The sequence below is a fragment of the Mya arenaria genome, chromosome 15 (genome assembly GCF_026914265.1).
Source record: "Mya arenaria isolate MELC-2E11 chromosome 15, ASM2691426v1".
NCBI classification, from domain to species: domain Eukaryota; kingdom Metazoa; phylum Mollusca; class Bivalvia; order Myida; family Myidae; genus Mya; species Mya arenaria.
The window spans coordinates 41,052,843-41,079,784 of NC_069136.1; the positions used below are offsets into that span (position 1 = coordinate 41,052,843).

The 26,942-nt window shown below is 37.4% G+C and overlaps 1 protein-coding gene across 1 annotated transcript in view; it reads left to right on the forward strand.

Moving 5' to 3' along the window:
- LOC128219061 (ras GTPase-activating protein 3-like) overlaps nt 1–26,942 on the forward strand; it is a 42,313-nt gene that overhangs the window by 8,099 nt on the left and 7,272 nt on the right. The window contains exons 4-15 of the mRNA XM_052926875.1: nt 3,592–3,693; nt 10,674–10,756; nt 14,047–14,209; nt 15,571–15,770; nt 15,936–16,086; nt 16,418–16,566; nt 16,728–16,842; nt 20,999–21,197; nt 23,883–23,989; nt 24,298–24,375; nt 24,935–25,101; nt 26,749–26,938. Of these exons, the coding sequence (XP_052782835.1) occupies nt 3,592–3,693; nt 10,674–10,756; nt 14,047–14,209; nt 15,571–15,770; nt 15,936–16,086; nt 16,418–16,566; nt 16,728–16,842; nt 20,999–21,197; nt 23,883–23,989; nt 24,298–24,375; nt 24,935–25,101; nt 26,749–26,938 (1,704 nt within the window). The remainder of the gene's footprint in view (nt 1–3,591; nt 3,694–10,673; nt 10,757–14,046; nt 14,210–15,570; nt 15,771–15,935; nt 16,087–16,417; nt 16,567–16,727; nt 16,843–20,998; nt 21,198–23,882; nt 23,990–24,297; nt 24,376–24,934; nt 25,102–26,748; nt 26,939–26,942) is intronic.

The following is a 26,942-nucleotide window of genomic DNA, read 5'->3' on the forward strand; positions in this document are numbered from 1 at the left end:
TTATAACCTGATATTTGTGACAACCTTGTTCTTGGTGATAGGGAAGGTGTCTATACACTTATAACCTGATATTTGTGACAACCTTGTTCTTGGTGATAGGGAAGGTGTCTATACACTTATAACCTGATATTTGTGACAACCTTGTTCTAGGTGATAGGAAAGGTGTCTATACACTTATAACCTGATATTTGTGACAACCTTGTTCTAGGTGATAGGAAAGGTGTCTAAACACTTATAACCTGATATTTGTGACAACCTTGTTCTTGGTGATAGGGAAGGTGTCTATACACTAATTACCTGATATTTGTGACAACCTTGTTCTAGGTATTAGGGAAGGTGTCTATACACTTATAACCTGATATCTGTGACAACCTTGTTCTAGGTGATAGGGAAGGTGTCTATACACTTATAACCTGATATCTGTGACAACCTTGTTCTAGGTGATAGGAAAGGTGTCTATACACTTATTACCTGATATCTGTGACAACCTTGTTCTAGGTATTAGGGAAGGTGTCTATACACTTATAACCTGATATCTGTGACAACCTTGTTCTAGGTATTAGGGAAGGTGTCTATACACTTATAATCTGATATTTGTGACAACCTTGTTCTAGGTATTAGGGAAGGTGTCTATACACTTATAACCTGATATTTGTGCAACCTTGTTCTAGGTATTAGGGAAGGTGTCTATACACTTATAACCTGATATTTGTGACAACCTTGTTCTAGGTGATAGGGAAGGTGTCTATACACTTATAACCTGATATTTGTGACAACCTTGTTCTAGGTGATAGGGAAGGTGTCTATACACTTATAACCTGATATTTGTGACAACATTGTTCTAGGTATTAGGGAAGGTGTCTATACACTTATAACCTGATATTTGTGACAACATTGTTCTAGGTATTAGGGAAGGTGTCTATACACTTATAATCTGATATTTGTGACAACCTTGTTCTAGGTATTAGGGAAGGTGTCTATACACTTATAACCTGATATCTGTGACAACCTTGTTCTAGGTGATAGGAAAGGTGTCTATACACTTATAACCTGATATTTGTGACAACCTTGTTCTAGGTGATAGGGAAGGTGTCTATACACTTATAACCTGATATTTGTGACAACCTTGTTCTAGGTGATAGGAAAGGTGTCTATACACTTATAACCTGATATTTGTGACAACCTTGTTCTAGGTGATAGGGAAGGTGTCTATACACTTATAACCTGATATTTGTGACAACCTTGTTCTAGGTGATAGGAAAGGTGTCTATACACTTATAACCTGATATCTGTGACGACCTTGTTCTAGGTGATAGGAAAGGTGTCTATACACTTATAACCTGATATTTGTGACAACCTTGTTCTAGGTGATAGGAAAGGTGTCTATACACTTATAACCTGATATTTGTGACAACCTTGTTCTAGGTGATAGGGAAGGTGTCTATACACTTATAACCTGATATCTGTGACAACCTTGTTCTAGGTGATAGGGAAGGTGTCTATACACTTATAACCTGATATCTGTGACAACCTTGTTCTAGGTGATAGGGAAGGTGTCTATACACTTATAACCTGATATTTGTGACAACCTTGTTCTTGGTGATAGGGAAGGTGTCTATACACTTATAACCTGATATTTGTGACAACCTTGTTCTAGGTGATAGGGAAGGTGTCTATACACTTATAACCTGATATTTGTGACAACCTTGTTCTTGGTGATAGGGAAGGTGTCTATACACTTATAACCTGATATTTGTGACAACCTTGTTCTTGGTGATAGGGAAGGTGTCAATACACTTATAACCTGATATTTGTGACAACCTTGTTCTAGGTGATAGGAAAGGTGTCTATACACTTATAACCTGATATTTGTGACAACCTTGTTCTAGGTGATAGGAAAGGTGTCTAAACACTTATAACCTGATATTTGTGACAACCTTGTTCTTGGTGATAGGGAAGGTGTCTATACACTAATTACCTGATATTTGTGACAACCTTGTTCTAGGTATTAGGGAAGGTGTCTATACACTTATTACCTGATATTTGTGACAACCTTGTTCTAGGTATTAGGGAAGGTGTCTATACACTTATAACCTGATATCTGTGACAACCTTGTTCTAGGTATTAGGGAAGGTGTCTATACACTTATAATCTGATATTTGTGACAACCTTGTTCTAGGTATTAGGGAAGGTGTCTATACACTTATAACCTGATATTTGTGCAACCTTGTTCTAGGTATTAGGGAAGGTGTCTATACACTTATAACCTGATATTTGTGACAACCTTGTTCTAGGTGATAGGGAAGGTGTCTATACACTTATAACCTGATATTTGTGACAACCTTGTTCTAGGTGATAGGGAAGGTGTCTATACACTTATAACCTGATATTTGTGACAACATTGTTCTAGGTATTAGGGAAGGTGTCTATACACTTATAACCTGATATTTGTGACAACATTGTTCTAGGTATTAGGGAAGGTGTCTATACACTTATAATCTGATATTTGTGACAACCTTGTTCTAGGTATTAGGGAAGGTGTCTATACACTTATAACCTGATATCTGTGACAACCTTGTTCTAGGTGATAGGAAAGGTGTCTATACACTTATAACCTGATATTTGTGACAACCTTGTTCTAGGTGATAGGAAAGGTGTCTATACACTTATAACCTGATATTTGTGACAACCTTGTTCTAGGTGATAGGGAAGGTGTCTATACACTTATAACCTGATATTTGTGACAACCTTGTTCTAGGTGATAGGAAAGGTGTCTATACACTTATAACCTGATATCTGTGACAACCTTGTTCTAGGTGATAGGAAAGGTGTCTATACACTTATAACCTGATATTTGTGACAACCTTGTTCTTGGTGATAGGAAAGGTGTCTATACACTTATAACCTGATATTTGTGACAACCTTGTTCTAGGTGATAGGGAAGGTGTCTTTACACTTATAACCTGATATCTGTGACAACCTTGTTCTAGGTGATAGGGAAGGTGTCTATACACTTATAACCTGATATCTGTGACAACCTTGTTCTAGGTGATAGGGAAGGTGTCTATACACTTATAACCTGATATTTGTGACAACCTTGTTCTTGGTGATAGGGAAGGTGTCTATACACTTATAACCTGATATTTGTGACAACCTTGTTCTAGGTGATAGGGAAGGTGTCTATACACTTATAACCTGATATTTGTGACAACCTTGTTCTAGGTGATAGGGAAGGTGTCTATACACTTATAACCTGATATCTGTGACAACCTTGTTCTAGGTGATAGGGAAGGTGTCTATACACTTATAACCTGATATTTGTGACAACCTTGTTCTAGGTGATAGGGAAGGTGTCTATACACTTATAACCTGATATTTGTGACAACCTTGTTCTAGGTATTAGGGAAGGTGTGTATACACTTATAACCTGATATTTGTGACAACCTTGTTCTAGGTGATAGGGAAGGTGTCTATACACTTATAACCTGATATTTGTGACAACCTTGTTCTAGGTGATAGGAAAGGTGTCTATACACTTATAACCTGATATCTGTGACAACCTTATGACAACCTTGTGCAACCTTGTTCTAGGTGATAGGGAAGGTGTCAATACGGAGGCGAGAACTGGGGAAGTACCACAACAAGGAGCACTGGTTCCCTATCACATCGCTGGGAGCCAGCACTGAAGTACAGGTAACTGGGTGGTGTATAACTAGAGGTTCACTATGTTGTGAAAATAATTGATGGTTTTTTTCATGTATGGGGATATTTGACATAACAGCAACACCAATATTCTCATTTGCTGTAAAGCCTTTACTACATGTTTGTGTTTTTGTTAATAAATAAAAGTAAAATTTAGTGTGGTGATCCGTGGTCTAGTGGTAACACACATGACTATCAATCCAGGGGACACAGGTTTGATTCCATGTTGCATCACTAAAAATACTAATCATCTTGTGGGAGGGACGTAAAATGGGGGTCCCCTGTGAAAGTGCTTTACACAGGTGTCCATTAAGGAACCAGGGTATCTCTAACCAGGGTTACATTCTGTCTGTGCACTAAGCTCCAAAAACCTAAAATGACTAAGGCCAGAGTTTTTTATTTTTCGTTTTACGGGAGCGCCGTACCTAAATATTGCAAAACCCATATAAGAAAAAGATTCAAATTCCTAACTTTATTTTTATTTTTTCCGCCGCCCCTTTCTTTGATCTCTGATAGGAAATAAAATTTAGTGTTATGTAACCTAATGCTAATTTCACAACAACAAAAAATTATCACGCACAATTTCCAAGATGGTGGAAGCCGGCGCTTCTTGCTTATGGTTACACACCACCATTGTCATTTCCTCTATAATTCAATATGAAATGATTAATTTTAGACAACATTTAAAGGCATTTCGAGTGAATGCAGACTATGATAAACATATATATTCTAAAAGTACAAGCTTTAAATTACCTTTTAAGCCAATAAAAGAGAGGGGTCAAGTTATTCCTAAGAAAAATCTCTCCACTTGAAAAACAAACTCTAAAAATTGCACAGTCCGCCATGACAGTTCTTCCAAAATGACCTTTCAACTATAGGGCAGCAGTTTATGCTTAAATCTCTATTCTAAATAATAAATCACTCAATAATAGATACTCAAGGTATAAAAGTTTCAGGAATAATGATATGTTTGATTTACAGTGTATTGAGCATATGAAAACATGTCTATCAGTCATAAAAACATTATTTTTTTATTGAGAATTTTCCACACAACGGAAGTACATATGACGCAATGGTGACGTCATACCTTATGGTTTTAACTGAAATATGTTTGATTGTTTTGTGATATCACATGCATATTATATGCCATGATGAAAAAAACTTGAAACTTGCTCATTATCATCATCTAAGCACTTGTTAGGAAAATGGCCGCCTTTTACGAAATTTTAAAGTGGATTTAGTTTGAAGACTGACACTGTTGTTCATAAAATCAGTGCGTGTGTCATTTTGTGATATTTCGGAACGGAATTGTATTTTCTTTATACCAAAGGATAAAATCACTTAAATATTTCTGTGTGTAGACCTGTTTACACGGGAATACACTGAGAATTGGAATTTGCTGTACAATTTCCGACTACAGAAAAAGACGAGAATGTGACATTGGATTTGGCTTGTTTGTCTAAAGGCAATAAAGTTATACCAACATATCACATACCATTTTAATGGGCATTGGCTCCTCTTTTCATGTCACCCATTTTAGAATGGATTGTTTGTATGTTGATTAAGAAACTAAAAAAAATGACACTACTGTGAAATCTGGTAAGTTTGAGTTACATACCTCATTTTTTTTCTTGTATATCAAAGACATTTAATTTCTTCAGATGTGTTGTTTATCTCAATGTTTTTACCCAAAATGATATTAATCAACATTTTAGACACAAACAATGTGCCAGATGCCTAATGATTTGCCAGTGCGAGTTTCACTGACTATTAAAAGCACTACAAAAGAATAGATGCTCATATTAAAATCATGCATATATAATAATTTATGTGTAATTTTTATTTAACAGTGCAGTGTTAAATAATGTGGAGTTACAGTTGAAGAATATATTTACACTGGTTTGAATCAGTTGACTTGTGGCATTTAGGGAGTAAAACGAATATCCAAATGTTTAAAAAAGTTCCTTAAACATGCATTATGCACCAGTCAATTGTAACCACGGCACCCCAAGTCCGGGGGGTATATAGGGGATAACGAGAGAAACAGGCCGTGTTTTTACCTACCAGGTGGCCCCGCAGTGCCAAGTGAATGCGGTGGTTTGTTTTAGCGCCGAAAATAGTGGTGAATGCGCCTTACCTTGGGGTGCGGGGGAATTTTGGCGGGGATTTAACCAGTAGCTTGTCTCCGCAGGGCGGGGTTTTACCAAGGATTGGCTGGACTAAAAGTCAAAATCTCCTCTATTCTCTGGGCCTGGGGGGGGGGGGGTGCGTGGTTACAATTGACTGGTGCATTATTGTGGCTACTTGAAAATGACATCTTTGTTTGACTTTATTATACAGATCTATTGTACTACAGGCAGTATGGAGTACAAAACAAGTGTGCACAACTTCAAAACACACATTCTATAAATGTTTCCGAAAAAAATACGAAAAATCCATCTTATTATATTTATTTTTTTCTCGACGCTCATTTTTCGACATCTTTTTCTTTATTTTATTCTCTTCTCCTGGAGCTTATTTTTAAAAAATTTCCCGTAAAACGAAAAATAAAAAAACTGGCCTAACAGTCTAAACGGAGCACTCGCCAAATGGGCAAGGCCTGGGTGTAAATATAAATAAGCTTACACACCAGCTGGGAATATAGTTGATTGTTTTTTCATGTATGGGGGCACTTGACATAACAGTGGCACAATTTATTCTTGTTTACTGTAAAGCCTTCACTACATGTGACGTCTGTTTGTTTTTTTGGTTATAAATAATATTAAGATTATATATCATGTTATGAGGAAATTATTTTATTATTTTTATGCCCCCGAAGGTGGGCATATTAAAATCGCACAGTCCTTCTGTCCGTCCGTGTGTCCGGCTCAATAACTCGTGTCCGGGCTGTAACTTTCCCTTGTATGGACCGATTTTAAAATAACTTGCCATATGTGTTCGGCATACCAAGACGACGTGTCGCGTGCAAGAACCGTGTCCCTACCACTTAGGTCAAGGTCACACTTAGGTGTTTATTCACAATGGAATGCTGTATTTAAGGACATAGAGTATAGGTTGTCGTGTCCGGGCTGTAACTTTCCCTTGTATGGACGGATTTTAAAATAACTTGCCACATGTGTTCGGCATACCAAGACGATGTGTCGCGTGCAAGAACCGTGTCCCTACCTCTAAGGTCAAGGTCACACTTAGGTGTTTATTCACAATGGAATGCTGCATATAAGGACATAGAGTATAGGTTGTTGTGTCCGGACTATAACTTTCCCTTGTATGGACAGATTTTAAAATAACTTGCCACATGTGTTCAGCATACCAAGACGACGTATCGCGTGCAAGAACCGTGTCCCTACCTCTAAGGTCAAGGTCACACTTAGTGTTTATTCACAATTGAGTGATGCATATAAGGACATAGAGTATAGGTTGTCGTGTCCGGGCTGTAACTTTCCCTTGTATGGACAGATTTTAAAATAACTTGCCACATGTGTTCGGCATACCAAGACAACGTGTCGCGTGCAAGACCCTTGTCCCTACCTCTTAGGTCAAGGTCACACTTAGTGTTTAATCACAATGGAATGCTGCATATAACGACATAGAGTATAGGTGGTTGTGTCCGGGCTGTAACTTTCCCTTGTATGAACAGATTTTAAAATAACTTGCCACATGTGTTCGGCATACCAAGACGACATGTCGGGTGCAAGACCCATGTCCCTACCTCTTAGGTCAAGGTCACACTTAGTGTTTATTCACAATGGAATGCTGCATATAAGGACATAGAGTATAGGTTGTCGTGTCCGGGCTGTAACTTTCCCTTGTATGGACAGATTTTAAAATAACTTGCCACATGTGTTTGACATACCAAGACGACGTGTCGCGTGCAAGACCTGTGTCCCTACCTCTTATGTCAAGGTCACACTTAGTGTTTATTCACAATGGAATGCTGCATATAAGGACATAGAGTATAGGTTGTCGTGTCCGGGCTGTAACTTTCCCTTGTATGGACAGATTTTAAAATAACTTGCCACATGTGTTTGACATACCAAGACGACGTGTCGCGTGCAAGACCTGTGTCCCTACCTCTAAGGTCAAGGTCACACTTAGGTGTTTATTCACAATGGAATGCTGCATATAATGACATAGAGGATAGATTATCGTGTCCAGGCTGTAACTTTCCCTTTTATGGACAGATTTTAAAATAACTTGCTACATGTGTTCGGCATACCAAGACGACGTGTTGCGTGCAAGACCCGTGTCCCTATTTCTTAGGTCAAGGTCACACTTAGTGTTTATTCACAATGGAATGCTGCATATAACGACATAGAGTATAGGTTGTCGTGTCTGGGCTGTAACTTTCCCTTGTATGGACAGATTTCAAAATAACATGCCACATGTATTCGGCATACCAAGACGACGTGTCGCGTGCAAGAACCGTGTCCCTACCTCTAAGGTCAAGGTCACACTTAGGTGTTTATTCACAATGGAATGCTGCATATAAGGACATAGAGTATAGGTTGTTGTGTCCAGACTATAACTTTCCCTTGTATGGACAGATTTTGAAATAACTTGCCACATGTGTTCGGCATACCAAGACGACGTGTCGCGTGCAAGACCCTTGTCCCTACCTCTTAGGTCAAGGTCACACTTAGTGTTTAATCACAATGGAATGCTGCATATAACGACATAGAGTATAGGTTGTTGTGTCTGGGCTGTAACTTTCCCTTGTATGGACAGATTTTAAAATAACTTGCCACATGTGTTTGACATACCAAGACGACGTATCGCGTGCAAGAACCCTGTCCCTACCTCTAAGGTCAAGGTCACACTTAGTGTTTATTCACAATTGAGTGATGCATATAAGGACATAGAGTATAGATTGTCGTGTCCGGGCTGTAACTTTCCCTTGTATGGACAGATTTTAAAATAACTTGCCACATGTGTTCGGCATACCAAGATGACGTGTTGCGTGCAAGAACCGTGTCCCTACCTCTAAGGTCAAGGTAACACTTAGGTGTTTATTCACAATGGAATGCTGCATATAAGGACATAGAGTATAGGTTGTTGTGTCCGGACTGTAACTTTCCCTTGTATGGACAGATTTTAAAATAACTTGCCACATGTGTTCGGCATACCAAGACGACATGTCGCGTGCAAGACCCATGTCCCTACCTCTTAGGTCAAGGTCACACTTAGTGTTTATTCACAATGGAATGCTGCATATAAGGACATAGAGTATAGGTTGTCGTGTCCGGGCTGTAACTTTCCCTTGTATGGACAGATTTTAAAATAACTTTCCACATGTGTTTGACATACCAAGACGAAGTGTCGCGTGCAAGACCTGTGTCCCTACCTCTAAGGTCAAGGTCACACTTAGGTGTTTATTCACAATGGAATGCTGCATATAATGACATAGAGGATAGATTATCGTGTCCAGGCTGTAACTTTCCCTTTTATGGACAGATTTTGAAATAACTTGCTACATGTGTTCGGCATACCAAGACGACGTGTTGCGTGCAAGACCCGTGTCCCTATTTCTTAGGTCAAGGTCACACTTAGTGTTTATTCACAATGGAATGCTGCATATAAGGACATAGAGTATAGGTTGTCGTGTCTGGGCTGTAACTTTCTCTTGTATGGACAGATAATAAAATATCTTGCCACATTTGTTCGACATGCCAAGACGACGTGTCACGTGCAAGACCCATGTCCCTACCTCTAAGGTGAAAGATACACTTAGTGTTTATTCACAATGGAATGCTGAATATAAGGACATAGAGGATAGATTATCGTGTCCAGGCTGTAACTTTCCCTTTTATTGACAGATTTTAAAATAACTTGCCACATGTGTTCGGCATACCAAGATGACGTGTTGCGTGCAAGAACCGTGTCCCTACCTCTAAGGTCAAGGTCACACTTAGGTGTTTATTCACAATGGAATGCTGCATATAAGGACATAGAGTATAGGTTGTTGTGTCCGGACTGTAACTTTCCCTTGTATGGACAGATTTTAGAATAACTTGCCACATATGTTCGGCATACCAAGACGACATGTCGCGTGCAAGACCCATGTCCCTACCTCTTAGGTCAAGGTCACACTTAGTGTTTATTCACAATGGAATGCTGCATATAAGGACATAGAGTATAGGTTGTCGTGTCCGGGCTGTAACTTTCCCTTGTATGGACAGATTTTAAAATAACTTGCCACATGTGTTTGACATACCAAGATGACGTGTCGCGTGCAAGACCTGTGTCCCTACCTCTAAGGTCAAGGTCACACTTAGGTGTTTATTCACAATGGAATGCTGCATATAATGACATAGAGGATAGATTATCGTGTCCAGGCTGTAACTTTCCCTTTTATGGACAGATTTTAAAATAACTTGCCACATGTGTTCGGCATACCAAGACGACGTGTTGCGTGCAAGACCCGTGTCCCTATTTCTTAGGTCAAGGTCACACTTAGTGTTAATTCACAATGGAATGCTGCATATAAGGACATAGAGTATAGGTTGTCGTGTCTGGGCTGTAACTTTCTCTTGTATGGACAGATAATAAAATATCTTGCCACATTTGTTCGACATGCCAAGACGACGTGTCACGTGCAAGACCCATGTCCCTACCTCTAAGGTGAAAGATACACTTAGTGTTTATTCACAATGGAATGCTGAATATAAGGACATCAGAATGTAGGTTGTCAAGTATGGGTGGTATTTTTTTATGTTCAGAGGCAATTTAAAATAACTTGCCATATGTATTTGTTTGATCTTTAACTTTTCATGTACTGACCTTGTATATAGGTCAATGTCACATTCAGGGGCATTCATCACATACAGTGACAGCTCTTGTTTTATTTTGTATTTAAATTTGCCAATTTTAATAAATTTTAAATAATTTGCTGTGAAAATAGTTTTAAAATACTTAACTTCATGTTTATGTAAATCTCTGAAAATGTCAGTCACTTTATTAAGCCCTTTTTCCAGGGGAAGGTACACCTGGAGCTTAAGTTTGAGGAATGTCTGAATGGACACCCAGACAACACTGTCTCCCATAGGCTGGTGGTCAGGTAAAGCCCTGCTTACATTATGTTCATGTCAATAAATGATCAAATGCATGTATACATATATATATCTTTAATACTAGCTTCTTCTAAGGTTTTGGTTGGAAACTGTCATGTACATGAAACAGTATGACACCTTATGATCAACATTACAATGAATCCCTAACCGTCTCTGTGGCCCAGTGGTTAAGGCGTCTGCCTACGGAGTGGGAGGTCGTGGGTTTGATCCCTGGCTGCGTCATACCTAATGACGTTTAAGGATTAAAATTCGACATGTTGCATTTTATTGGGGTATGGTATGCAATGGGGCTGTTCAAAATGGGTGGAGTCCGAAGGACTCCACCAATATTTTGAACTGCGCCATTGCATACCATACCCCAATAAAATGCAACATGTCGAATTTTAATACTTATATTTACATTCATTTAAATCTACATTTCTGCTAAAATAAATTGATTATTCAAGAGCATTTTCTCTTTTTTCTTTCTCTCGTTGTTCTCAACGGTGGGTAAATTAGAACAGCTATCGCAACCTAATTTTATACCACAATGAATGCACAGATAAAATAGTTCCTTATTTATATGATTACTTTCTATCTTTTCAAGGTCAAGAATATTATAAATACGTATTATTGCTTAAAATGTGTGTTTTCGGTCCGTTATCGTGGTGTATTAAAACGCAAAAACCCGGGCGTTATCGGTAGAAAACGTGCATTATTCAGTAAATTCACGTGCCGTTAATGCCCGTTTTTTTGCTTTACATATGCGCTATCAGGGCCTGCATCATAACAATGAAGGCTGAGCGACCAGGTTTTTGACCGAAAGTTGGTCAACGATGCTAACTTTTGCACAAAAACATATTTTAGCATATATAACGTAGCTGCATACAAATACCAAAACATGAAATAAACCACATATAACTTTCATATTTTCTACTGAGTTGTCTTTTCCTGGCAAGCTGATGTGTTTACTAAATAGTTTTTTCTGCAATTGTTTTGACTATTAAAAGCACTAAATTATGTCTAAAACGACTAACTCCTCCGAACTGTAGTTATTTCTGTCGATTTTATTCAGAACATACGACTTATATGGACATGATTCCATTACGTCATATGCAATGAACAAAGAAATTTCAAATATGTTTTCTCTGATGCTGAAGATGCTGTTCATTTTATCAAGAACATGTTTACCAAATTTTCAGGCTTAAATTAGTTATCAAAACAAACAATGGTTAAAGTATGACTGAATAGGTAATTATTTGATTACCCAATAGGCATTGCGTGTAAATAATCCCAGTAATCCAGTCAATTTTCGAAAAAACAACACTTTCAAAACGAATGAACACTGCAAAAAATGGCGTCGAAACAAAATGCAGCTGCCGAGTTATGTTGCGGCCCGAATCGAGCTTAATGTAAAACTTTTTCAATGACATCACTCATGACGTCATACAAGCACCCGTCATAGAGGTTATTTTGAACTAACTGTTTTTGCATTTTCGTGACATTTAACAGCCTTTTTAAAAACCAACGTTTCTTCAACTGTTCCATCCATCATGAAACCATCTACATCAAAATCAATCAAATTATCGTTGCTTATCTTTTTTAACTGCTTTACTGCAGATTACAGTTTTGCATGTTGCCAATATTGGCAAAAATTTTACTACGATTTCATTGAAAAAAATAGTTCCATAGTAAATATGCCCCGCCCCTTGGTATTATTGCCCACAATGACAGGACAGAAGTATCGAACAAACGCACGCGATATCGATGGGAAATGCCATTGCACTTTATACAGAAATAAAGTGCAATTGATAAACAACAACCATCGTTTAGGAATGAAGTGTGAATGTAAATATTAAAAGTTTGTACAAGTAGCTCCCTTGCCTGGCGCTTGGCATTTAAAGGATAGTGCTTGGAAAAGTGGTGTACTCAGTACTGGTTTAACCCAGGAAAATTGTACCCCGTGTATCTGTGCTTTACACCGAGCACGTAAAAGAACCAAGGGGTCTCTTCGAAAAGAGCTAGGGTATCGCACCCGGTCTTCCTTGTATCCCACCACTGTCTCTTCCACGTGCTGTCCCTTCAGCAAAAACAAAGGACCCCATTGGAAATAAGTGCATGCATTTTCACGGGTTATCCTTGACTGCAAGGTCCAAACAAATACATATAAAATACATACATACATACATACAATGATTTTGCAGGTTGTTGTTAATTTTTATACATGTATCTTGAACATTTCGAAGAGCCAAAGACTTTCACAACACAAGGGTTGTTCAAGTAGTTTGTAGACTTCTTTCATAGTTTTTATTACGTATTCAGATAATTCTTAGTCAATAGAAACACCAAAATCTTCCTTTATACATGCATACTTTAATGTCATAAATATACATGGGTGGTCATTTCTCTTTTCCCCTTATAAATTCCTGAGAGATATAGCACTAAGATGGCAGTCAGACATTCATATCGGATGAAAATCTTTAAAGAATAAATGAAATATGGTTCTATGTTCAGAAACAAATAATGTCAAAGCTTCCTTTGGAAATCAAGTTTTGTGTTTTTCTAACAATATCTTATTTCTACTTAATGTGATAATTACAGAATCTGTAATAAGAAAGCTATGAAGGGATCACTCTAAACAAATAAATGTCATAAAAATCTTTCAATTGTTTATGCAGTGTTTGAAGAAAAGGATACAACTGATTTGATAAAAAAAAATACTTGCATTTCCAAGTTCAACCCAGTGTATTTTCATTGAGATACAACAATTTTGAAAAGTTAACAAATTTATGATTGTAATTTTCATATTATATAGAGGATGATTGTTTGTTTCAGTGTAAGAAATGTATTTTACCGAGCAAGCGACAAAAATTATTTCACAAGTGGTATAACTCCGAATGAAATACTGCCTTTCAGTGTCCATTAGGTTAAATTTATTGAACAAACAATTTTTCTTTTTATTATATATGCCTAAAAAGAATGTTTTATGACAGTTTATTATTGATTTTTAGAAAAGCGCTCCAAATCATATATGTCAAAGCCCTGTGTGCTTTAACCTTTTATTTGATACTAAGAGCGGGATAAAATCTCAAAACAGTGAAAAATATCAATTTTCTTTTTTCACTGTTTCAAAAAGTTAAATATCATTTTTATTTCACTCATTGATCTCTATAAACCACCGGAAAGCAGATAACAAAATGTTGGGTTTGTTTGTTAAGAATTGTTTTCATGTTGACTTTGAGTAGTCATCAGTGTAAACTAACCATGTATTTGATCCTCTGAAATACATGTATTACAGGGTTGTAGAGTGTAGTGACCTTCCAGTGACCAATGGAGCGTGTAACCCCTATGCTGTGGTGACCTTGACCTATGGTAAGGTCAAGAATCGGGAAGAGGTCAAGAGGACAAACCTCCGGAAGAAGACAATCTGTCCCCAATTTGATGAGGCTTTCTTCTTTGATGTGAGGGTTAAATTCAGTAGGGCCTAAACAAAAAATTGTTTGGTTAGGGTTACATCCTTTTAAAAAATAGGTAGGGTAGGTAGGCTTTTTTTTTTATTAGGCTTTATATAAGAATGTCATTTTCATCATTGGATAATGGTGTTAAAAGTATCTTCTGTATATGCATTTAAGGTTTTCAACTACAAAGTGAAAAGAAGCAATTGAAAAAAATAAATATATATATTTTTTTTTCAAACTGACTATAAAAATGGTAGGGTCGGCGCCTATTCCGTAGGTAGGGTCGGGTAACCCGAACCAAATGTTGTTGTTTTTTAAGCCTAATCAGTAAAATATTTAATCCTCAGTTCATACTACATGTATTTACTGGTTATTGATCTTAACTTGAATGAACAATTGTGAAAAACTTCCTGTATATCATCTGACAAGGTCCAGTTTTGATTCATTTACCATACTCAAGTAACTTGTATTCACAATGATTTGGTTATTTTCCTGCATGTGGGAAACTAGTGTGCATTTACAACGTCAGTTTTAATATAGTTATGTTGAAATATTCAAGTGGCTCAATATAGAACACTATAAATTTCTTGTGTCTATTTCCTTACACCTTTTAATGAGTCAAAGGTCCTTATCTGTATGTTTGATATGTTGCATTCACTAGTCCTATAGTATATACTGTATGTATTGGTAAACTTAAATGTTAAATATTTACACCTCTACTTCCATTCCTTAAATGAACGTTATTTCGGCAATTGCATTCATCAATCGATGAACGCAACATTTTCGGATATGTTCGGATCGTAATTCATTGCATAACAATATACATGAAAACTATTGATCTTGTTATTGGTTGTATTGTGTCAGCAGGTCCCGTAAAATATAGATCAACATTTTTAAAAGTGTTAGTTTATTATATTTTAAATATATTGGTACCAGAAGTGTTTCAATTTTACGTTTTAAAGTGATTTCAAGTGGTTGATCTTTTCCCGCATTATTGTGACGTCATTTGAAAAAAATGTTTCCGGTTATAGTTGGGTCGTTCTATTTACAGAATGGGTACGAACGGGTTACTGAATGGTTTTCTTAAATGAAATGAAGTATTTTTTTAACAATTCTTGAATGAAATAATGAACTATTGGTGTAAATATAAGGAATGAAATGCGGGGTTGATGTCATTATCGGGGATATGAACGCAGTTGGTCAAAGTAAGCGTGGAGTCCTTCGGACTCCACACACATTGACCAACCCAATTGCGTTCATACCCCGATAATGACATCAACCCCGCAATTCATTCCTTAAATAACCACTTTCATTTGGTCATTTAAACTAATCAGTACTGAGATTTTTTTAACTTTCCTGTTCAGCTTGAGAACAAATGTCAGAACCATGACCGGAACTTATACACGATCGAGGACGTGTTCAGCGGAGAGCTGCGAGTCTCATTATGGCACAAGGAGTCCCGTGTAGCGCGGGAGGTCCTAGGGGGCATGTTCCCGGGGGTCTTTCTTGGGGAGGTGAAAATACCGCTCCGCGATGTGGGGAATAGCGATACACAAAACTCATGGTATGGGTCTAGCTATTGTAGAATTACCAATCATTGTCATGATAATCATAAGGAGATTGAAGGTGAAAGTGAAAGCAATAAAAACAGTTTAGTGACATTGATGCTTTGCTTTGCTACTTCAGCACTATTTATAATGCGCTCTGATGCATTGGACCTTTCTTCCAGGTATTTTCTGCGCCCCCAGTTTCAGCTGAAGCAGTCAGGTACGGAGCTGGGCTCCTTGAGACTGAAGATCTGTTACAGTACGGAACATGTGTTTGCCTCACATCACTATGATGACCTACGAAACCTGCTGCTACAGTCCTCCGACGTCGAGGTTGGGAAGGGCGGATAGGGTTTTGAAAAAAACATTTTTCTGTTTGTTTATTATTAAACTAACTTAAGGTCCCATTTAAGATCAACATCTACATGTGTGTTGATGTAGTATTTTAGTACTTAAAACTTTAACTTTTTATCCACAAATATAAACATGAAATACACTATACACACATATAAGGAGGCTTTGTTTAATAATAAAAGCTAAGCATGAAAATAATTGATATATTATAAATATAATATATCAATTGTTTTCATGCTTAGCTTTTATTATTAAACAAACCTCCTATAATTTATATATTTGAATATGGCATTCTTCTCCACTTCCTCAGCCAATCAGTTCAAGTGCAGCTTATATTCTTGCACGGGTGTCTGACAATCTACAGGACGCAGCGCAGCCACTGGTGAACATATTCCTACACCATGGAAAACTAGTTCACATCATCCAGTCTCTAGCAGCGTACGAAATTGAGAAAACATCGTGAGTGTTGGGTCTATATGTTTTACACATTTCATCACAATGGTTGGTTCAGTTGTTGGTAAAGATTAATTTACATATATTTTGATGGTCATTTACAATTTAATTACTGCATATATACATGAAAGTTTAAATGTAGGTTTATTTTCAAGTATAACTTCCAGTGACCCAAACACGCTGTTCCGAGGTAACACACTGCTTACAAAGATGGTGGACGCTCTCATGAAGTTGGTTGGCCTACCATATCTCGCCTACCTCATTAAACCAACCATTGATCAGGTGAGGTTTCAAGTATCACATGAGTTGTTCTACCATATCTTGCCTACCTCATTAAACCAACCATTGATCAGGTGAGGTTTCAAGTATCACATGAGTTGTTCTACCATATCTTGCCTACCTCATTAAACCAACCATTGATCAGGTGAGGTTTCAAGTATCACATGAGTTGTTCTACCATATCTTGCCTACCTCATTAAACCAACCATTGATCAGGTGAGGTTTCAAGTATCACATGAGTTGTTCTACCATATCTTGCCTACCTCATTAAACCAACCATTGATCAGGTGAGGTTTCAAGTATCACATGAGTTGTTCTACCATATCTTGCCTACCTCATTTAACCAACCATTGATCAGGTGAGGTTTCAAGTATCACATGAGTTGGCCTACCATATCTTGCCTACCTCATTAAACCAACCATTGATCAGGTGAGGTTTCAAGTATCACATGAGTTGTTCTACCATATCTCGCCTACCACATCAAACCAACCATTGATCAGGTGAGGTTTCAAGTATCACATGAGTTGTTCTACCATATCTTGCCTACCTCATTAAACCAACCATTGATCAGGTGAGGTTTCAAGTATCACATGAGTTGTTCTACCATATCTTGCCTACCTCATTAAACCAACCATTGATCAGGTGAGGTTTCAAGTATCACATGAGTTGTTCTACCATATCTTGCCTACCTCATTTAACCAACCATTGATCAGGTGAGGTTTCAAGTGTCACATGAGTTGTTCTACCATATCTTGCCTACCTCATTAAACCAACCATTGATCAGGTGAGGTTTCAAGTATCACATGAGTTGTTCTACCATATCTTGCCTACCTCATCAAACCAACCATTGATCAGGTGAGGTTTCAAGTATCGCATGAGTTGTTCTACCATATCTTGCCTACCTCATTAAACCAACCATTGATCAGGTGAGGTTTCAAGTATCACATGAGTTGTTCTACCATATCTTGCCTACCTCATCAAACCAACCATTGATCAGGTGAGGTTTCAAGTGTCACATGAGTTGTTCTACCATATCTTGCCTACCTCATCAAACCAACCATTGATCAGGTGAGGTTTCAAGTGTCACATGAGTTGTTCTACCATATCTTGCCTACCTCATCAAACCAACCATTGATCAGGTGAGGTTTCAAGTGTCACATGAGTTGTTCTACCATATCTTGCCTACCTCATTAAACCAACCATTGATCAGGTGAGGTTTCAAGTATCACATGAGTTGTTCTACCATATCTTGCCTACCTCATCAAACCAACCATTGATCAGGTGAGGTTTCAAGTATCGCATGAGTTGTTCTACCATATCTTGCCTACCTCATCAAACCAACCATTGATCAGGTGAGGTTTCAAGTGTCACATGAGTTGTTCTACCATATCCTGCCTACCTCATTTAACCAACCATTGATCAGGTGAGGTTTCAAGTGTCACATGAGTTGTTCTACCATATCTTCCCTACCTCATTTAACCAACCATTGATCAGGTGAGGTTTCAAGTATCACATGAGTTGTTCTACCATATCTTGCCTACCTCATTTAACCAACCATTGATCAGGTGAGGTTTCAAGTGTCACATGAGTTGGCCTACCATATCTTTCCTACCTCATTTAACCAACCATTGATCAGGTGAGGTTTCAAGTGTCACATGAGTTGTTCTACCATATCTTGCCTACCTCATTTAACCAACCATTGATCAGGTGAGGTTTCAAGTATCACATGAGTTGTTCTACCATATCTTGCCTACCTCATTTAACCAACCATTGATCAGGTGAGGTTTCAAGTGTCACATGAGTTGTTCTACCATATATTGCCTACCTCATTTAACCAACCATTGATCAGGTGAGGTTTCAAGTGTCACATGAGTTGTTCTACCATATCTTTCCTACCTCATTTAACCAACCATTGATCAGGTGAGGTTTCAAGTGTCACATGAGTTGTTCTACCATATATTGCCTACCTCATTTAACCAACCATTGATCAGGTGAGGTTTCAAGTGTCACATGAGTTGTTCTACCATATCTTGCCTACCTCATTTAACCAACCATTGATCAGGTGAGGTTTCAAGTATCACATGAGTTGTTCTACCATATCTTGCCTACCACATCAAACCAACCATTGATCAGGTGAGGTTTCAAGTAGCACATGAGTTGTTCTACCATATCTTGCCTACCACATCAAACCAACCATTGATCAGGTGAGGTTTCAAGTATCACATGAGTTGTTCTACCATATCTTGCCTACCACATCAAACCAACCATTGATCAGGTGAGGTTTCAAGTATCACATGAGTTGTTCTACCATATCTTGCCTACCACATCAAACCAACCATTGATCAGGTGAGGTTTCAAGTATCACATGAGTTGTTCTACCATATCTTGCCTACCACATCAAACCAACCATTGATCAGGTGAGGTTTCAAGTATCACATGAGTTGTTCTACCATATCTCGCCTACCACATCAAACCAACCATTGATCAGGTGAGGTTTCAAGTATCACATGAGTTGTTCTACCATATCTCGCCTACCACATCAAACCAACCATTGATCAGGTGAGGTTTTCAAGTATCACATGAGTTGTTCTACCATATCTTGCCTACCTCATTAAACCAACCATTGATCAGGTGAGGTTTCAAGTATCACATGAGTTGTTCTACCATATCTTGCCTACCTCATTAAACCAACCATTGATCAGGTGAGGTTTCAAGTGTCACATGAGTTGGCCTACCATATCTTGCCTACCACATCAAACCAACCATTGATCAGGTGAGGTTTCAAGTGTCACATGAGTTGTTCTACCATATCTTGCCTACCACATCAAACCAACCATTGATCAGGTGAGGTTTCAAGTGTCACATGAGTTGTTCTACCATATCTTGCCTACCACATCAAACCAACCATTGATCAGGTGAGGTTTCAAGTGTCACATGAGTTGTTCTACCATATCTTGCCTACCACATCAAACCAACCATTGATCAGGTGAGGTTTCAAGTGTCACATGAGTTGTTCTACCATATCTTGCCTACCTCATTTAACCAACCATTGATCAGGTGAGGTTTCAAGTGTCACATGAGTTGGCCTACCATATCTTGCCTACCTCATTTAACCAACCATTGATCAGGTGAGGTTTCAAGTGTCACATGAGTTGTTCTACCATATCTTGCCTACCACATCAAACCAACCATTGATCAGGTGAGGTTTCAAGTGTCACATGAGTTGTTCTACCATATCTTGCCTACCTCATTTAACCAACCATTGATCAGGTGAGGTTTCAAGTATCACATGAGTTGTTCTACCATATCTTTCCTACCTCATTTAACCAACCATTGATCAGGTGAGGTTTCAAGTGTCACATGAGTTGTTCTACCATATCTTGCCTACCTCATTAAACCAACCATTGATCAGGTGAGGTTTCAAGTATCACATGAGTTGTTCTACCATATATTGCCTACCTCATTTAACCAACCATTGATCAGGTGAGGTTTCAAGTATCACATGAGTTGTTCTACCATATATTGCCTACCTCATTTAACCAACCATTGATCAGGTGAGGTTTCAAGTATCACATGAGTTGTTCTACCATATATTTCCTACCTCATTAAACCAACCATTGATCAGGTGAGGTTTCAAGTGTCACATGAGTTGTTCTACCATATCAAAAAGATTAGATGTACTTTCAGTGGTCATAAAATGGATTGCCATGTCAAATGAACATGTGTATCCTAAAATTTCATGTAAACTATAAACCTGTATGATCCCACAGATCTGTACAGTTTCTGTGATGTCCGCATAAGCATGATTTCAGCTAGGTATTCATGACAAAAAATGAGATATATATATAAGTAATGAGCAGAGGCTGTATTCAATAAGCATCTTAATGAATATTTTCAACTTTATAATAGTGAGATTTTTGTAATTTTTGACAATCATTTAAATACCCGCTACTTTTCATCAGATTTATTCATATCCATAGATTGTTTAGACCATTTTCTTTCTTTCTTTTTTTATAATTTTGGTGTACAAAGAATGTTCTTTTTCCTATAATTCAAAAAAAAAGAAGGCATTTTTTCACTTAGTTGTAACTTGCTACTAAGAAGCTTATTGAATACGGCCTAAGAACTGTTATGCCATATTTCATTTATGATTCCCCAGATCTGTATGGACCATGTATCATGTGAGATAGACCCTGCCCGGCTACCCGAGGGTGAGAACGTGAACACCAACATGGAGGCGCTTGGTAGCTACGTGCAGCAGATATTCGAAGCCATCACAGGCTCTGGGCTCATGTGCCCAAAACCAATGTGTGAGGTGTTCACCACTCTAAAACAGGCCGCTTGCAGGCACTTTCCAGGTGGGAAAGGAAATTATAGAATGACCATGAGACTATGGTTCTGTATTTGACTAAATGGTTATGTTGTCTCACTTAAATGGGTAGAAAGAAACTCATTTTCTCCCACCTCAGAAAAGTAGGTCCAAAAATTTAACCATGCTAGAATTTCTTATCTTGCCCACGGGCAAAGATAAAACAAGTACCCGTATGGAACTCCTTTTTAATGGTCATCACATTGTAATTACCTCCCTTGTTGAAGACCGTCGTCTGTAGCATCATAAAAAGTTTGTCTTGTGGCAATATTTAGAATGCTTATTAATTATTTCTCGCTTCAAATGTTATCATAAAAAAGTTTTCACACACCTTTCAAGAAATAATGTTTCATTCTCCTCAGAACTATTTAAAGACCGATTTGAATATTAACATAATCTGAATCACTGCATGCAAAGCCATGACAACCACGAATTATCCATACGCATTTATTTTCAATAAGCACCAAAGAGTTCCAGCAAAAAACACATTTTTACTTAGTTTTGTTTTACTGAGGTGGGAGAAAAAGCATCTACGATAGCCGCTTGTGTAAGATATGTTCATCCCAACCTGCGCGCAGGGTGTTTTGCGGAAACTCGGTAAACCTTGTTACCGCAAAACACCCTACGCTCGGGTCGGGATGAACATATCTTACACTCTCAGCCATGGAAATGACTTATAATTTTATCTGTTGTGAGTAGAGAAAATGTCTAGATCTTTTCATAGTCTTTGTGTCAACATTGTTGGCATTTGCGTCATTGTTGTGGATTGCAGGAGTCCCTCTGGGTTTTGAAAAATTGCTGCCATTTGTTTGCCAGGGTCTTGGGGACAGTGCCAGGCCCCCTTGAGGGTACAAAGGGGGCCAATTCTCCTGAATCTTCGGGCCCCAATTTCACAAACTTCTTAATTCTCTTATAACAGGATTAAGCTAAACTAACTATTTTTGTTTTTCAATAATTTGAATATATTTACTTCATTAAGAGTTTTTATACTATAGATAGGAATTATCTGTATGTTAACGACATTCAACCATTTTTCATTAATCAAAATTAAATTTTAAGTTTGTATTTTGGCTACCGTAAATGACTGGTTATAAGACGATAGGGGTTATAAGAAGCAGGCAACTTTTAATCTATATTTTGGGTTTTAGGATGCATAGAAAAAATGTTAAAATCCTCTTCCAATATCTGCCACCATGTTTGTTGACAGGGACAAAATTTTTGTTTTATGTGAAAATGGCGATGGTTATTTTAAACCATACAATACTTATACAAAGCAAAATATTCTTCTTTCGTAAATGATAACCTGTTGAGAATGAAAAGTTTTGTAAAGCAAAAACCTTATATTGTACGTGTTTGTTTTCAAAATGTCAACACCTACAGGAAAGTATAAAGAACATGGCAATATAAAAAAACAAGATTATTATCGCAACAGTTTGTGCTATTAGTATGTTAAACTGCTTAAAGGCAGTGCGAGTTTTTCGCACCTTATCATACCACTGACAAAAAATATTTCGACAGTGCACAGCTATGCTTCTTTATATGCATGTAAAAATATTGTTTTAAACAAAAAGTATTGAATAATTTTATTTGTACAATAATGAAAATTTAAAATAATAAACGTTTTACGATACCATCTTCAACTGCCATTTTAACCCGTTTAAACTCGATCGAGATGACGTGAGTGAAATCCCTTTCTACAAAAATCTAAACAAACTAGTTTTTTCACCATTTATTTCTCTGTAGTTCTGGCTTCCATATCTTGATTGTAGATATTTTTTATGTTTACTACACATTAACACGTCCCAAAAGGTCATTTTTAATGTGTTTGCTGAAGTTTTTTAGCTAATTTCTCTGAAGAGCTTATTTCGTCCTGAAATCGACCTCAGAAAAAAGGTCAAAAGCTTGTTACTGGTTGTAAGACCCAGACATTTTTTTACGTTGTTGAAATCTGAGGGATAAAAGTGTGTCTTATAACCAGTCATTTATGGTCACTGAAATAAGCTACTTAAGCCTGTTAAGCTGAAGAAGTTTGAGAAATTGGGGCCTGGGGTTTAAGCAATTTAAAGAGACTTAAATTGCTTTTAAACTTACCTGAACATGCTGATATAAGACAGACAATATGGACTTGCAATGAAAAAAAGTGAAGGATGTGAATGACCTGGCAGCCGCACAGCTGAAACTATTTCTTGAATTGGGTGAAGGCTGAAGCACTGGTTTTAAGAAGATCTTTTGAGGGCTGTCTTTACTTCAAATTTAAAGCAAACTGGGGTGTGAATACTTACAGAAGCATCCATTTAACTCTTTCAGTTATAACAATATAAGTATAATTCTTTTTTGTTGGGGGGGAGGGGGGTGGGGGGAAATTCACAGACAAACCACATCCCTGTTAAATAAATGAAGTAGGAAGTATTGTTTTTTTTTTATTGGATAAAATGCCATACAATAACATATTGATTCTTATTTGACAAATTTATCAGTAAATATATAAATGCAAGAATCAAAATTCCATGTTTAATTCTTTACTTTGCATTGTAACCTTAAAAATTATGTGCACTCACTTGTTTTTGAAGTTAATATCGCGGTGCTTCTTGTTTCTCAAAAAAAATACAGTTTTAATGAAGACAGTTGAGCATAAATTATGTTGATGCTAACATAGGTGTTCTGGCAATTCCAGACAAGACGTCTGTCCGGTACCAGGTGGTCAGTGGGTTTGTGTTCCTCAGATTTTTTGCTCCAGCCATTCTGGGACCAAGATTCTTCGACATTCCATCCGACACACAGGTACAGGACGAAGTATTGTAGTATTTCATGGAAATTTGTATGATTTTCTTCAGTAAAATTCCAACTAAAACTTTGCTTAAAAACTCTTGCCAATCTTCGTTTTCTTATGCCTGCATTTTCCATGAAAAATAACATTAATGCTCTGGTACTATTGAATGTTGAATTTATTAAAGGAAATCACAGACTATCCTGAACATAATGGTAAAAAAAAGCTCTTACCATTCGTATTATTGACAGATACAACGTTTGTTAAAAGTGATGCATGAAAAATATAATATTTACTGTTATGTGATATGCTACATTTTCAGGATGCTGGCATTTCCAGAACATTGACACTCATTTCCAAGACCATCCAGGGACTAGGAAATTTGGTCAGCTCAAAATCGGTAAGATATTTAATGAACTGAACTTATATTTTATGTGATATTTGAAGCAGAAATCTGCAAGGTATTTAAAGTAATAACCCCATTCTGTAAGGTATAATGTGATAACAAAAGGGTTAATGTTTGGATGCATGTAAAGTTTGGTGTTAAACAAGATCACTTAACAATATACTCTTGATTGTCCGGTTAGCATACTCGCTTCTCACCTAGGCGACCCGGGTTTGATTCCCGGCCTTGGCGCATGTGAGTTTGGTTAGTGATCACCAAGCCATACAAATGTGTTTTCTCTCCGGGTACTCCGGTTTCCCCCACAACACAAGACCACACTCTAGCGCAACATCCTGCCAATAAGTGTGATAAATATAAGTTGCAATAGCTTGTTTCACAATCGTTGTTAAATTAAATAAGTTTAAACTGATTTACTCTTACACTTTGTCTGAAGTAATATTAATTTCAATGGTAAAGACTGAGATTAAATGTTATTTTGCCATTAAAAATTCACCTAAACTAACATAAAGTATACCTTGAAAAGATACTGGTTTATGCCCACATTAATTTGCAGTGGTCATGTGGTCTGAAAGAGGACTACATGGTTCCCCTGTTTGACCTGTTCTCGGACGAGAGACATACGGACGCTCTCCGTACGTACCTAGATGTGATATCGACGTCTGTACAGAATGAACAGGAGACGTGGGGCAGTCAGGATATGCCTGTGTTACTCAAGGACGGGTGAGGAATAGGCAAAGTTATATTAACATAGAGTGTGGTGTTATTTAAAAGAATGTTTTGTACACTTGGGATATCAAGCATATAGAAAATGGAAAGGTTGAGTAAAGGTTTGGCACAATGCCAAATTTGATGTTTGTGGTGACGCAAATGGGGTACATGGCCTCGCATTAAGTTAGACTTCTGCTGATTCCCAGAGATGTATTGATCCTCGATGTGCGTACATTTTTCACCACGCCTTGTGGAAATTGAACTGATCCAGAAAGAAAACACTCTCCTTAATAATTAAATCAAGGCTTATCACTTAATATCATGTCTGGAATAATTTATAAATTTCAAACATCCAACTAAAATATAGTAACTTTCTCTCTCTTCTTTGCTGCTTTATAACATTTTTGCTATGATTCTGGACTTTTTTGATAATAACCCTTCCTAAATGAATGAATATGTGACTATAATTTTTAGCTCGACTATTCGAAGAATAGGTGGGCTATACTACTCGCCCCGGCGTCGGCGTCGGCGTCCGGTTAAAGTTTTAGGGCAAGTTGGGATTTTCACTTATAAGTCCAATACCCTACATTCAATTGACTTAATACTTAATACACACAGTTGTTCAGGGCCATTACATGATGAGGTTAGATAACTCCATATTATTCTTTACACAGATTATGGCCCCTGATTGACTATGGAACTTGGGTTAAAGTTTTAGGGCAAGTTGGAATATTTATTAATTACTTCTATATCCTTTGTTCAATTAACTTAATACTTCACACAGTTGTTCAGGACCATCCCACAATGAGGTTACATAACTCCATATTATCCTAAATACAAGTTATGGCCCCTGATTGACTTAGGTTAAAGTTTGAGGGCAGGTTAAAGTTTTAGGGCAAGTTGGGATTTTCACTTAAAACTCCAATACCATTCATTCAATTCACTTAATACTTCACACAGATGTTCAGAGCCATCACATAATGAGGTAAGATAACTCCATATTATCTTTTATACAAATTATGGCCCCTGATTGACTATGGAACTTAGTTTAAAGTTTTAGGGCAGGTTGGGATATTGTTTAATAACTTCTATACCCTTCATTCAATTGACTTAATACTTCACACAATTGTTCAGGACCATCACCCAATGAGGTTACGTAACTCCATACCCTTAATACAAGTTATGGCCCCTGATTGACTTAGGTTAAAGTTTTAGGCAAATAAAAGTTAAGGGCAAGTTGGGATTATAATAAAAAAACTTTTATACCGTTCATTAAATGCACTTAATAAAATTCAAAATTATATACGACCATCTTACAACAAGAAACATAACTCCGTTTTAAGCCTAAATACAAGTTATGGCCCTTGATTTTTTTATTTTTTTTTTAATTTCCTTTGAAAGGCATATTTGTATATTCTTAACCACATTTTCATAATGGGAAATCAAGTTATTTGAATGACTTGCGTCATTGTTTGGGCAGCATCAAAGTCACCTTATCTATCAAATAATTTGACATTAGGTTAGACATAAAGAGACCAAACTTGGTATTATTACATCGTTATTGTATTCTAAGTCAACGTGGCGTAGTCGAGCGCGCTGTCTTATGACGGCTCTTGTTGTTGTAATTGTAACTCAACTGCTCTCTTTACTTGATCACAGAATACTGATCAAAAGAGCTCAAGGTCGGAAGAGGTTCGGCATGAAGAATTTCAAGCAGCGATACTTCTGTTTGACAAACAAGTCCCTGAGTTACTTCAAGTGTAAGGGAGCCCTACAGCTGTGTGAGATACCCCTGTGTAACATTCTGGCCGTGGAGAAACTGGAGGAGAGGTCCTTCAAGATGAAATATGTAA